The sequence below is a fragment of the Aulonocara stuartgranti genome (genome assembly GCF_965226115.1).
Source record: "Aulonocara stuartgranti genome assembly, chromosome: 19".
NCBI lineage: Eukaryota > Metazoa > Chordata > Actinopteri > Cichliformes > Cichlidae > Aulonocara > Aulonocara stuartgranti.
In genome coordinates this window covers 1417311-1432213 of record NC_138955.1, presented here as the reverse complement: position 1 = coordinate 1432213, position 14903 = coordinate 1417311, and the positions used below count along the sequence as shown (strand labels likewise).

At 41.9% G+C, this 14903-nt stretch overlaps 1 protein-coding gene and 1 long non-coding RNA gene across 2 annotated transcripts; one reads left to right on the top strand and one right to left on the bottom strand.

Moving 5' to 3' along the window:
* Positions 1-98: 98 nt before the first annotated feature.
* On the bottom strand, positions 99-2696 carry LOC309695092. Its single transcript, XR_014273037.1, has 3 exons — positions 2638-2696; positions 2026-2151; positions 99-892 (listed from the first exon to the last, which is right to left on the bottom strand). It is a non-coding gene; the product is annotated as an uncharacterized lncRNA (long non-coding RNA).
* A 149-nt stretch (positions 2697-2845) lies between these two features.
* Positions 2846-7509, top strand: exd1 (exonuclease 3'-5' domain containing 1). The gene is given in 13 exon segments (XM_082515537.1): positions 2846-3120; positions 3247-3312; positions 3426-3459; positions 3550-3626; positions 4215-4288; positions 4370-4456; positions 4545-4649; positions 4736-4816; positions 4954-5097; positions 5181-5372; positions 6647-7161; positions 7163-7237; positions 7239-7509. Coding segments are annotated over 13 exon segments (1683 nt in total). The 5' UTR covers positions 2846-2990; the 3' UTR covers positions 7342-7509.
* Positions 7510-14903: the final 7394 nt, after the last annotated feature.

Genomic DNA, 14903 nt, shown 5'->3' with positions numbered 1-14903 from the left:
GGGCTCGTTGAAGTCATTCCATCCAAGAAAATGAAAAGCACATGTTCCTATTATCTTTTGGCACTCTAACAATGATTTAGAACTTGATCACATATTATTTTTATTTTTTTAATTTTCACATTTTCCTGCTATTCCATAACAATTCACATTATATTCACATAACCAGAGGTTAAAATATCCCTTTAATATGAGTACATTCTGGATAATCACTGCGTAAGTGATTCTTCCTTTGGTTTACTAAAAGATGTTGTTTGTTCATTCTGCACAACAGGAAAGGGTGGATCTTCCTTTAACAGATAACAGAGGTTGCAGGTTCCATTACCACTACAGCTTAAATCAGGGATTGTGTTATTGTGCTGTAGGTGGTCCAAAGAAGATGTTTCCTGAAATCTTTCAGGAGCTTTAGGAAGTCTTATCACCTTCATCCAAACGTAGATATGGGGATTATGGCTGCTCACATTTTACTCCAGAGGCCACGATTATATGAGATCTGAACGTTTTAAATTGAAAATAGTCTCATTAATTTTAAACTGAAGCCCATTTCTGAGATATTTTTCCTCAAGTGAGAAATGGATGTACCTGAGTTGGTTTCTAAATTACACTCAGGCCAGCTGGCAAGTTAAAGGTAAGAAGAAAGCCTGGAGAAGTTTGATCCTCTAGTTCTACCCCCTGTCATAAACAGATAAACAAATGATCATCCAAATCATACTAAATCAGCTCTGGAGCTTTGCATTTGAATTTTCACAACACCATAAAAGAAGGATGCATACACATCTGTGAAGACTGTGATGTAAGAAAAGCTGAGGCATCTCTGTCATGAAACCTATCTCCACTCCCTGTACGTAGTTCCCTTTAGTCAGCATGGCTGTGAGGGGAAGGTGCACGCCTGAACCTGAAAAGGGGGAGTTTAAAAACATCTTAGTGGATGATTATTGTTTCCTTCTGTAATGCTTGTTCATGACAAGAGATTTTTTTGTGTTTATCAACGTCACTTGCAATGTGAATCATGCCCCTTGACTGAGTGAATTCGACTGGCATCAAAGCGCTATTAACTCCACATCAACGGATTTAAACACATGAGCCTCCCCCATTGGCCAGACGACAGGTATGAGTATAAAAGGTTTTGAAATCCAGTTATTATGTATTTGTCTGTATTCAGTTTAACTGTGCAGGTTTAATCTAATTATCTATAATCTTAAAAAAAATGATTTGTACTTTTCTGTGTGTGTGTATGTGTGTGTTAGTTGGGCTATTTTAAATGTGAAAATTAACACACTGGTCCATTGTTCTCACTCACACACCCAGGATTACTCAGGTCAAAAGGTTTTCTGCTTCCTGCACACCGGAATATCCTCCCTTTGAATAGACGACTACATGCATGCCATCTACAGATGACCAGCAGCTTGGGTTCATGTGTTAGTTTGAGCTCATGCAGAGTGAAGTCATGAGAATATGTGTAAAGACCAGCTGGCTGCTTGTGATAAGATAGTGTATCTGCACCCTTTTTTGTGTCTCTGCTGTTATCGGACTGCTTGGTGATACCTTTACAACTTGCCCCCATGCATCTAAGTGCACTTCTGAAGCAAACTTCTCACTCATCTTATCCCAGTGCTACTTGTAGAAATGTGCTGCTTGAGATAAAACACACACACACACACACACTAATTTTCTATTACTTGAAAATACTGCTGCTCTCTGAGTCTCCACCCAACCTTAAACAAACAGAAAAAGGATCCTGATGTGAAAGAAAATGGTAGCCTTTTAAACACATGCCAGGTACTTTTCTTTGATAAGCTGCACTGTTTCAGACATGTGATAAATTTAGGTATATCTGTTGATTGCCATGCACTCCAAGTGAATGTGCAAATTTTGAAACATGAAAATGACATTTGATGATTAAAGAAAATAAGACACCGACAGTCACACAGTACATCAAGTAGGCTATGTTGCTATTCTGGTAGTCAGTGGTCACTGGTGTAAATGGTGTCACAGAGTGTCACATTCAAGGAAGAAAGAGTCAAATACCTTGGACCTGCAGCCGTTAACTCAATAGTTGAGCTGTGGACACCCCCTGGTGGATATATTGAATCATCTGCTGTCCAGCTGAGAGGATGATGTCCTTTTGCAGGTACTGGAAATTAGCCTCAGCATCTTTTGTACAAATACATCAATCACCATCCAGGAGAAGACAGTACTTTTTGTGCAAGCTCTTTTCTTCAAATCACAGTTTCCCTTCAGCAGGGAGATTAATTGAACTTGGGTCTGACCACCAACCTCTGTAGCAGCTGTTTTTGTCGAGGTTTTTATGCTCATTTGACGAAAATTGAGCTGAACTCGTGATTATGGAGGGTCACGAGTGAATTTAACAACTGAATTGTTAAATAGTGAATTAAATGGGTCATTAATTAATAAAAAATGGAAATAGAGTACTAAATAATTTATCAAGTGGTTTAAATGATGATAACATAATTGTAATCATTTATTTATATATTAAATTAATTAATAATTTCCCATTTTAATTAAATAAAAAAAATTATAATAATAATTTTGGCACTCGTTGCCCTCAATACTCTGTCATCCTTGTTTTAAAATGTTGGAAATACGTAAGCACGACCCATAACTGACTTGTGGAGTTACCTTCATTTGTCATGGGAAACAAAAACATTTTTTAATCCCAGAGAGCGTCCCTACAGTCAGAAATAAATTTTAAAAAAAAAATCGGTTTGTTGCTTTACGCAAAGTTTCCGATAGCCGTAAATGTAATTTTAAAAACTGTGTTAGTTGTTTTTTATCTGGTGATGTTTTTTTATGGAGTCAAGGCGCTCGAACAATTAAGTAACGACGAGCTCATGAACGCAACATTCCCGGCCAGCGCGCTAATCGCAAGCAGCTAACAGCCTAGCCGCTAACCGGTGATTGGGGATAAGGATATCTCCAAATCAACAAATACACTGTTTTATTCGCTTGAAACAGCTCGTACATGATTTAAAATGGTTGTGGATGATGTAAAACTACTGACTTACTTCAAGGGAGCGAGAATCAAATTGATCCTCAAGACTTCATCGTTCTTCGGGGTCGTGAAACGTATTTACCCCAACAAAGCTTTGATTTTGGCGGACGGTTAGATGTTTTTAATTAATGTTGTACTTTATTTATGAATTCTTTCTGTAATATAAGAGAGTAAAACTGCTAAATACTTTATATTAGTGTCTTGGAAAGATAGTTGGGGTTTCTGGTTTGTTGCAGTTGTCAGTAGTGATGGCTGGAGGTTTCCCGGAACAAACATTTTCTTTGGCCATGAGATTCTGAATGGTGAGTTCACTCATGAAAAGTAATACCTGAACAGGTTTGTACCAAGCTGCACAGTATTCTTTCATTGTCCATTCTGATATCTGGCTTGACTTTTTATATAATTAATTCAACAGTGGAATTTAGCAGTGATGGGAACGGTGACCGTGAGTAAGTAAGACATGCATGAGGTGCCACTTTTGGTGAGAATGCCTTTTGTCCTGGCTTGTAATAAATTTCAATGTACAAAACTGTGCACAGAAATATTCACCATCACAGACCAGAGGACCACTTGGATGTAGCAAAGTTTCAGCCATACAGGAAGACAGGCACATTGGGTGAGTTCATTTATTCCACTAAAGCTAATGATGAACCAGTTACACCAGGGGTGTCAAACCTAAGGCCCGGGGTCCTGAATGGGCTTTGGAAAGCTTTGGAAAATATGAAGGAGGCCTGTATGCTAATGGTCATTTATACTACACCAAAGTAATTAAGTAATAGATGAACACCTAAACTACATGTTTGCTTGTTTTCTACCCACGGTAAAGAAAAAAAAATCAAAGTAAATTATTGAAAACTTTAAATTTTATAATTAAAGGAATATCTGGTACCAGATTCTTTTCTATAATTTTATGCAGTTGTGAAAACACAGTTGTTTGTTTCTTACAAATTAAGCCAAAAAAGATGTCCTGACAGGATTATTTTCCTTTATTACAACAGCATTTCTTTATTGTGCAGAAAGAATTTGACGTAGTGTTGAAATTACCCTTTTTTGCTCATATTGAGTCGTCTCGGGGGTTACATGTGCCGTTCGCATTGACACAAGGTTGTCCGGCCCACTAGGTAACGTGAGTTAGACAACCCTGAGCTACACATTTGTTTTGAACGTCTCACTTTTGAGAGGATTTTTCTTTTTCTTTTTGCAGATGATGACGAGGAGGATGAAGAGTACATCAACTACGTAGTTGTTGATGAGTTTCATGAGAAGTTCGGACCTACTGTGAGTTGATTTGATGTTTGCTTTCTACTGTTTAAATGACTCAGATTTCTTTGACCCATGTACCGTATCCAAATGTGTTAGATAATGCACATCAAGAAACAGCACGTGATCGGTGTGGGAGCAGAAGGAGTTGAGGTATTTAAGAATGGACAACTGTGTTGGCTGCAGGTGAGAAGGTCGTCAGTCTTTTGGTTTTTTGTTCCTTCTCCATCATGAGGACAGAAAAAGGAAAATAACTTAAACCTAATTCTTCTAGATTGCCACTAAAAACAAAGTATACCTATTTGATGTCCTGTTACTCGGAGCCCGGGCTTTTAAGAATGGCCTCGCTATGATCCTGGAGAGCAAGGACATTTTAAAGGTGACAAATAACTGCATTAGAAGCTCTCTTAAAATTATGGCAGTGATTATGATTACCGTAGCATATTGGTTTGATATTTGTTATAGGTCATCCATGACTGCAGAGCCATTGCTGGATGTCTGATCGCTCAGTTTGGAGTAAAGCTGGCAAATGTCTTTGACACTCAGGTACGTGCGCAGTATGCACATTATTGCTAATCTTTAGATTATTCTCTAAATTATCCATATTGTTCTTTTCATTTTATGTGTCTCTGTTTTGTCTGTTTGATTGAAATCATTTTTTTTGTCTTCTTTAAATATTTTAGGTGGCAGATGTCATGTGCTTCTACTCAGAGACGGGAGGTTTCCTTCCTGACAGAGTCAGTACTCTCCACGAGGTGTTAAGTCTGCATCTGAGGGTGCCCCCCTCCCAGCTTTTGTCTCTTCAGATGAAGTCACAGTTCACTAAGGTACACCACACAGACCTATCCAGGGTATTTTTTTCTTGTGCTGTATAGGTATTTGGTGCTATAACAGGCTTATGTTTTTACAGGAAGAAAGCGAGATGTGGCACATGCGGCCTTGTCCGTTACCCCTGCTGAAGGTGATGGCTCTATCAGTGATCCACCTACAGCCGTTCAGACTGGTGCTGCTGGACACGCTCATGAGAGACTACATGGCTCTGGTTGATTCCTACCTCAGCAGCAGCCATTACCAGCCCGATGAACTGGCGCATGTTGGCATGGTGGGTAATTAAGAAACAATTAGCTGTCTTCAAAGAAATAATCCTTTTCAGTTTTTTGCTCCAGTCAAAAGTCGGGCAACATGATAGAAACGCGCATGATTTAGTCAACACTGCTGGCTTCATCAGTCTGTTAAAGTGACAGCTTCCTGTCATTCACGCGTGGGACAGGTTTACGTTATCCTTCACTGCTTCATTCACACACTCCCACGTCAGTAACACACAGAAAGACATTTCTGCATGTTATGTACAGTATTTTCATATCTGGTAAAAATGTATGGCATTGATTCTAGTGAGATGTAACTGCACATTTGTATGTTTGGTTCTTTCCTCCGTCATCAGTAAAACACAGAGTATGGGCCTGTCTCTTAGAAAGTGTATAAGACGGACGTGGCCACTTTGATGTCTCAGTGATTGCTGATAACGGTGGCTAAATAATGCTCAGAATTCACAAAGTGGATTTTATATTTTATTCAGCATGATTCGAAAGTAGTGAGTGAGCCAATATAGTCATCAGTAAAGTGTTTGGTGAGCTCACAGAGCAAGATCCGAGGGCTGCTTTCCTATAGAGTTCTATACAACTGGGAGAATTTTCAAACATAGAACCCACATCCATCTTTTAAAGTGTCAATTCTGCCCTCTGCCCTTGTACAAGATGTCTGAGAGAGATTTCTCTTCCAGATTGGGAATAATAAGGAAAGAGATGATAGCTGAGGTAAGAAACAGGGTCTATGCGATATGATGCAATTCTCAGATGATTTTTAAGCTGTGCAATTCACAAAAGCACATGAGATAAATGCAGTCTTCTCGGTTGTGTCTACATATTAATGATCTGCACTCACGCAGACTTATGCATCATTAAATAAATGTTATTGTAGACCAGCGTGGTAAGGTTGTCCTTACCAGTTATTGGTAAGTCCACAAGTCATGGTCAACACTTTTCATTCAATTGTTCTTACAGTACCCTGCGTTGCATGCGAAATGGCTAATATAGCTAATATAACTTTATGTGAAAAAGTTAAAAATGAATGCCAAAAATAAACATTTTGCTTTTCCTTTTATCAGCTCTAATGTGTTGCAGGATTTCAGATTGAAATATAACATCCACAGATCACAGCGGGCTAATTGTGTGTGTCTGTAAAGGTCTTAAATCTGGCGTTTTCTTTACTCAAGCATTGCACAGATTTAAACTGCTTTGAGTATTTAATTGACATGTGAGGTTTGCAGAAGTTTAAAGGTTAGCAGTAACCGTCCCAATCAACTGTTTGTATCCACAGGAAAGTGTGTTGGAGTTGCCCAGAGAGCTGAGGCAGCTGGAGGTAATGCGTCGCGAGAGGCACGAGTGGGCTTCCAGTCACTATCCACTCACAGAGCAGGGTCTGCTGGCTCGCTTTAGCCCCAAACCTCAGTCTTCATCCCAGGCCTCACCTGCTGTAGAAGAAGACCAAAGGAAAAACCATCCAGATGTGTCTGAACCTGCAAGTGTAGAATCTCCTTCACCATCACCACAGGAGCTTCTTGTTAACCAGTCTGCAACTAGCCCTTTGAGGGTCACCAGTGGGCCTGCTGTGGATGCTCGGGATCCTGCTCCTGCCACTGTGTCAGACCTCACCAATAAAGAGTCCATCAACTGTTCTCTGTCAGCAGGTATGAGCAGAGGGGATGCAGGAGTACGAATGGATCTCATGGGAAGAGGAAGGCTCTTTGGGAAAGAGCAGCCATCCAACGGCACTTTTCCTTTCTTAGGAAGAGGAAGAGGCTTCCTTCTCCACTTACCACCCACTCAGATCCCCAAGTGCTGGGGACTTCAAACATCAGTGTAGTGTGAAAGCGACTCCTTTCCAGAATAAAATGTCAGAACCTGGCCTCGGAAAGTAACCCACCTAAAGATGTTTGTGGTTTGAGTGGAGAAGAATTTACATTAAGTCCCCAGCCTATCTCATCTTCACTGAGCCAATCATTCAGATATTAAAGTAGTCATCACAAATGTTTACTCTTTTCCACTGTGTAATTCCTTAGCATGGCCAGTAGGTGGCAGTAAATGTTCTTTGTTTGTTTGTTTTGTTTTGCAAAGATTTGTTTGACATTTGTCATTTATGCTTCTGGAAAAATAAAAATATACAGGAGTTCTTATTGTTTAATACAACTAAATGTTTCATCTTGTGTTTTAAGTCGTAGTTGACCCCCTTTTTATCGCACACATTATGCTCTGATAGCATGTCACAATATGTCATGTGTGACGAGAAATGATGGGTTTGGCTGGTGGAACACCAAGTACACCCAGACAACTCCACAACCTCATTAATGTGCTAAACTTAGCGTGATTGATTGCCTGTACAGCCTGTGTTGCAGTTAATTGATTGTGAAATGCAGAAACAGGCACTGATGGATCTGCTGTTAATTGAGCAAAAACATTGCTGGCTGACACTTCTTTTGATTACTGATAATAATAAAAGGGGGGAAAACATTAGACTTGGTGCAGAAGGAACACAGAGAGGGATACAGATTCTCTATCTTCAGTCATTGCTGCTGTTTTAGACGTGCTTTGATCACAGGTGGTCAGCACCTGCCATATTTTGTAATAACAGAAAAAAGATGATGTTATCCTGTTAATTTGCTGCTTGACATGCCTTGCAGATTTTGTGCAGCCATTTTTGCCAGAGATCAAAACAAGCCATGGACACAACAGCAGGGCATTTCTGCAGAGCAAGCCCCCCACCAGTATTAATCACATCTTATTGCTATGGTTATCTACATGCAGAGGCTTGGGCCCTTTCCAAAGCTTTCTAATTGAAAGCATGAAACAGATAATGTAGGATTTTAATTAACTGGGAGGCAGCCTGACACAAAGCCCTGCTTCTCTCGTAGCAACCACCCTGCAACAGGGTGGATCGTACCCATATGCCTCTTTCAGCCCTCTGAAACGCTCCCGTTACTCGGTCTGTGTACGCGAGGTTTCAGCAAGGAACAAAAGGGTTATCGCATCATCTTAATACCGATTTGTGTGATGTTATCTTTGAGCTGCTGCTCTTAAATCCCATCCCACAGCGAGAGAGGATTCATTCCATATAATGTGACTGGAGCTTGCTCCCCTCTATATTTATCTGCGTCAATCAGCAGTGAAGTTGTGGAGGGGTTGTAGTTTGTTGGGGGGGGATATACAGGTCTCCGAGGGGCCATGGAGGACAGGCTCCTGTCATTGACCACCAGATTGGAGCTCTTATTTTAGAGGACCTTGCATTTCCTCTCCGTCACAATAATGCCTTATGTGCAGCACTTCCTGTTTCTCAGGCCTCTGAGGAAGGAACTGCGCGCTTGTCACACGGTAGTCACCGTTTCCTCCCTCCCCCTCGGCCTCCCCTCCCCTCCACCCACAAACTTCAGACAGTGTTATGTCCTTCAGAGAGGAAAGATGACTGCACCTTCAGCATCACAGCAGGATGCGGCCGAGCTAATTTTAGACTAAAAGTCGGAAAGGTAGCGCACAGACATAAACACAAACTTTAGGATGTCCAGCTGTGTTGATTTTGCATCCGAAAATGGAGATCTCAACCGCGCAAGACCATTTATTGTTTTGACTGAGCAGTACGAGCCACGAGGCCTGAAGGTGTAATGGAAATGGTTCACTCACTGAACAATGATGAGCACTTTAAAAGTCACACTTTTACAAACTGCATACATTATTCAAAGACGGCAAGGAAGCCACCCAGACACGTGCCGAGCTGCATTATTGATCACCAGAGCTTCAGGCGCTGTTGTGAGAGTACCAGAAACAAAGGTGTTTGTCCTCCTTCCCACCCCACCAGCTTACAACTCTGAAAATGACACGACCTGGACAACACCTTCCCTCCTGATCGGGGTTAGGCTCGAGGATTTGTTCATAATTAATAGGCCCTTGTTAATTATTAAAAGTGAAAGGACAGTTGAATGAAAACCTTTGCTGTTGTAACACGTCATTAAAATTGATCATCATGTTTGCTGACTAAGTGCTCACTCAGATCATGGGAGATATAGCTCAGCGCTGAAAAAGAAGGAAAGCTAATCAGAGTTTGGACCAGTGGCTCATCAGTAATCAGATTGTTTGTGAGCTGTTTAAATTTTTCCTCTCGGCTTAATCCTGCTACTGCTTTCCTCTGGGACTTTGTTTAGCCTGGGGTGGCAGACTTGGCCAGAAGCGACTTGTTTGATTGGCTTGTTGAAACAACACAATCAGCTGGTCTTACCTGAGTAGCTGCACTACAAAGAACCAGACTGATGAGCAGCATCAGCAGTTCTGACCGCGCCACGACAGGTTGTGTAGACACGTGTCAACAGAATAATATGATTTTCATTATTAATGTAACCACATGTAATCCTTTTGTATTTATAGGCAGGGAGGCATACAGTCAGATATCAGGTTCCACTGTGCCACTAACCGCATCCCTGCAGCCAGTCTTCCATCTGTTAGGAAAAACCTATTGAATCGTGCTCCGCTCCCCCACCCCCTACAGCCCCCCCTCCTCTCCCTTTCTTTTTCTCACGTTACAGGCAACCCTCCTTTACTCTCCCCAGGTCGTATTCAACGGGACAATTAATATTTAACGTGAGAAAGGCCGACCTATCCAGATGGCCTCTCGAGTACAGGCGAAAATGAGAACAAAACACAGCATCAATATTTCAGCCGGCCTCACTAGTGGCATGCACGTATCCCCGCAGTCAGAAAGCTTTGCTCAGGAAGACCCCCTTCAATAAGCACACGTTCATTTAAATGCACACATACACAGATGCAGGCACACAATACGCATCTTTATGAACTGCTGCGCCATGTTTACTCAGGCGGCGTGGAGCATCGGGACCTGGGAGGGCCTCTCCAAAGGAATCAGCCATATTGTGACCTTCAGCTGGGATAGACGTGCACAGACAGGAGATGAGTGACAGGTGACGGAGCAGATGATAAAGGCCAGGATTTAGGAATGTCAGCCTTCAGTCCACCACTTTGGTCCAGTCTAATAAGTAGCCAGTGTATGGGGCAGCTATGACATAACAACGCTTCATATAGACAGCAAGAGGATGAATTCTATTAACTTTGGTGCAAATGTAGCTCTTTATTTTGGATGAAATATGATGGAAATAGATACTTTCTGTTTTTTTCTTACCCAAAGTACTCCATTCATCCTCTGTAGAAAAAGCCTTTCAACCACAATCAGCCCAAAGGGCCGAGGACACAGCAGGATTTAACTACAGAAGCTCTCCATCACATCAGAAGACCAGCTGAATGTTTCCGCATTTTGGCCGTCGCTTAACCGACCGCAGAGCAACTGGCCTGGCCGCAGTCCCTGAGGCTCCGTAGGTGCACCTTCACCCGCAGGAGATAATGACAAAACGAGCGGGATGTTAATGATTTGTGCAATGAACGTGGACATGTGTCAAAGACAAGCATGCAAATGACTCATGCAAGACCCCCCTTCTACCCCCCTACCCGAGCCTCTGATGCTGAGCAGCATCATTATATCATGTTGAGTAATAAATTATAGCAATTATGGAAACATTTAGAAATAAATAATAGCTGCGATGGGTCTTTTCTTTTCCTGTGTTGTTGGCTTTGAGAGGAGAGTTGACGATAAAAAACAAAGGTGTTGTCAAGGTGGAGTTATTAAATTATTGGCCACCCCCTTTATGTAAGAAAGTCTTTGATTCAAAAGATGAGCTATTAGCTGTTGGCAAGTTTGTCATAATTAAAACCTGCATTGTGTAATGTGGGTGTGTGCACACAGATGACGGGGTGATTGTAGCCACGGGAAGGGCCTGGAGAAGGAAGAAACTGCGGAGGGGAGGGCTCCCTGTGGCTGGCTGAATTAGTGCTCGATGGGTTTGGCCTGGCAGCTGCTCTGGGGGCCTGGCATGCTGACAGCCAGCACTGTGGCGTTGTGTTGTCATGGCCAGCCAGCACACAGTAAGGGAGGTGCCAACGCCAGGCACACCAACGCCGTCACCATTGCGGGGCTTTGTCTTCCAAGCATACTTGTTTTACTTATTATGGCAATATCATTGGATTAGTATGAGATTAAGCCGGGTAATGAAAAAGGGCAAGTTGCGTTCATGTCATCAGGGAAAACGTAAATGCCACACTAAGCTGGTTATGACATTTGGCCGTAATGAAAAACGTGATCGTTGTGTGTTTTAAACAGCTGTTGGTTCAAAAACCAGCCTGCTGTTGCTTTGATTTATCAAAAGAAGAGGCTGACGTAAAGTAAATGCCCATATGACTCACCTAAGATAAATTCGATTTAGTCTCCTTTGTCAAGATGTGCTCAAAGAAAACAAAACAAAACAAGGTGGTATATTTAATGTGACACATAAAGCTGTGGGAGCTTGCCTTTAGCTCCACTAACACTGGAAACACTGTGTTACTGTAATGTCAGTTTCACAGATTTACACAAGTCCAAGCCTGAGAGGATGCTGGAGAAATTTTATGATTAAGGTTGCAATCATCTTTATCCTTCCTGACATTAGACAGCGAGTTAATAGACATTTGACAGAGATTCATTGCAAAATAGTGACGTGCTGAAAGTGTCTTCGTGTATCTCCTTCAGGCTGTTAAAGGCCTTCATTGACTTTGACCACCCTTGTATATTAAACCTGTCCTGCTTCTGGGATTTGGGCAGATTCTGGGCCTGGTTTGCCAGAGCCGGCTGGGCCCATTTTGGCCCAGATGCCACGGCTTCTATCCAGGCATGGCACTGGGATATCTGTGGGGCCCAAGCACACCAGCTGCTATCTCTGTGTCACAGACAGCTGTATCTGAATATTCATACAAAGTGTAGATTAATGTGTATTTGTTTGGCCCCCTGTGCTGCGCCTTCAAACAGACCCAATTGAGAAACCACTCAAAGAAGTCATAGCAATAATGCCTGCCACAGCGCAGATGAAAAACCTCAGCATTCCTGTAACCTGTGCCTGAAAGCATGGCTAGAGAGGTTGATGGTTGGTGCATGCAGCAACAAAACACTGAGGTTTCTATCATTCAGTACCAATCTCATTGACCTAAGCTGTTGTGGCATGTTTGCTTACTAACTATTAGTAAGTATGTTTTGTCCTCATGCCTGATTACGAGAGGACAGGAGACCAGCTGCCCATTCTTTTTCTTTTTAAGTGAAGCTACTCCTGTGGCTGTCACGGCTGAGCTTGTGCTGCTCCAACTTTTCCTTTTGGCTCAAGCCATTCATGCCAAGCCAACAGGAGATGCGTAGGAAAGGACCTTGCATTCACATTCTAAGCAACGGCCACCTTACCCAGTAGCGGCTCAATCAACCTTGGCCATCAGTGAGACGTGCTTTGAAGAGAGCGTTTCGGTGGGTGTTTGGTCAAATATGCTGCTGGCTAAGGCCAAATAGAATTGATGAATGTGCACTGGTGAAGGTTTTGAGGGGGAAGTTCTATAAAACGAGCAGATGGGCTTTACTTCCCCGCCTGAATAAGTGGAGTGAACCAGTGTGCACACAGGGGAAGATTTGTGGGTAAACTGTTTTACCTCCCCTCTCTTTGTTTTGTAATGAGAGAGTCGAAATGGTTGCTAACTGCTGACAGACAATGGCTCGCCCCTAATGAGAGCAAAGTGTTTCGGAGCCGCTGGTATAATGAGGATGAAGTGGTGCGGCTAATTATTGCAACCATCTGAAGCTATCACAGCCTGTATTTTATTATTTCCTGTAAAACTCATTATACCGACCAATATGTTTTAATTCTCTAAAATCGAAATAAATAAACACCCAATCTAATATATTTTGACCATAATCAGGAAATACGTGCACGAGTGTGATTGTGAAACAGAAAGGAGTATCTTATCTCTATAGTAAGCAGCCTACTGTATGTTAATCCATCACGAGATAGTGGAAGCAGGTTACTGGGTGTGCAGTTTCTTTCCTCACGCAGGTGTGTTACAGCTCTTATCTGCTGTCTGGCTCTTTGTTGACCCTGAGAGTTTGTCAGGCTCAAACAATAACGCCGGTCGTAAAAAACCACAGATAGCAAAAAAGCTTTGACTTTTACTAGAGAAGACCTCCTAGGCAGCCATATCTATCTAGTGGGTGCTGTGGTAATTTATGGAAGGAAGTGGTGTGTGTGTTCCTCTTCTGTTTTAACCAGCGTCCTTCCTTCTTTCACACTTGGGTGTTCTGGTTGTCTATGGGCAACCAAAATGAATAGTAAGCTAAGAAAAAAGGTTCATAATTATTAAAAGGAGAAAAAAAATCTCTTTTACTCTGCCAAAATTCTGATCTCAGACAGTTATTATCATACTAGTTTGTTGTCCAGAAAAACAACCAACTTTATTTTGTTTTCAATCTGTGATTCATTACACCATTCCACGGTAATGATCTCTGATAATGAGCTTGATTTGGCTTCTGGAACAAGATGAACTCTTGGTTGATTACAGGGCGGGTTATGAGCAGAGTGCAAGTGATTGCAGTGCTAAAGCACAGGCAAAGTCAGTCCCAATCTGCAAGGTGATGGCCCTTGCATCGTTAGTGCAACACAAACAGCATATTATTCATAAGCAAAAAAGACAGTCTCATATACTGTACATACATATCATTGATATGTATGTATATGAGACTGTCTTTATACAGGTTAACCTTTATGGCCCTTACTTACTTTCAATGCTTCTTTAAATGGATTGCAAAAAACTGTAATTCCTTAATTTAAATCTACCCGCAAAATCTATAATTCTCTGCATTTTACCTGCAGCGTGCACACTTTGAGGATAAAAGTTTTTCGGACACTAGCAGTGCTCACATGAACATTCAGCGAGGCAGAAAAAACACTGTTCTCTTTCAAACAAAATTATAGAACTAGTTCAAGTTGATTTCCTCCATGAGAAGTTAGGGCTTTCTAGACTCTAGGGGTCAATTTTCTCATTTTCCCTTACGTAGATAAAATATTTTATATTGTGTAAATAAAGATAAGGTCCACATGCTATTTAATCTTTTGAAATTTATGGTTGCAGAGTGTGGGTGTAACAGAATTCACAGAGCCCTAAAAGGAGAAATTGATGCAGAGGCTTACAGTTTCCCATCAAGCTTGTGCCTTTGCTCTCTGTGGCACTGGGGCCAGAGCACTTTCCTGTCATTATGAGGGCTCCAGAGGAAAAAGAGTAGCAAAATGGTTTCCAGGTTTTACTTTAATGTGAAAAAGGAAGGTCGATGATGGGGATGGGTGGGGGTTGTGCGGGGGTTGCTTGGTCACAGGTAGTGGTATCGGTTGTAGCTGTGGGGAGGCCAGAATGAAAGAGAAGGCAATATGGGTCACTCGGTGACTGGACGCAGAAGCAATCGTCTGTAGTCCAGGTCATACATGCTTTTAAATACAGCAAATACTCACACGTGGTTCAGCAAAAACTGAGGGCCTTGCATGGCCATTGTAGTTTAGAATAGCTGAACATATTTCACTTCTCAGATTATCACTCACGTATCAGTCTTTCAGTTATTATTCTTGGGCTGTCAGCCAGAAGCAGCCATTAGAACAATGCACATTGTGATGTCTGACGGCGACATAACC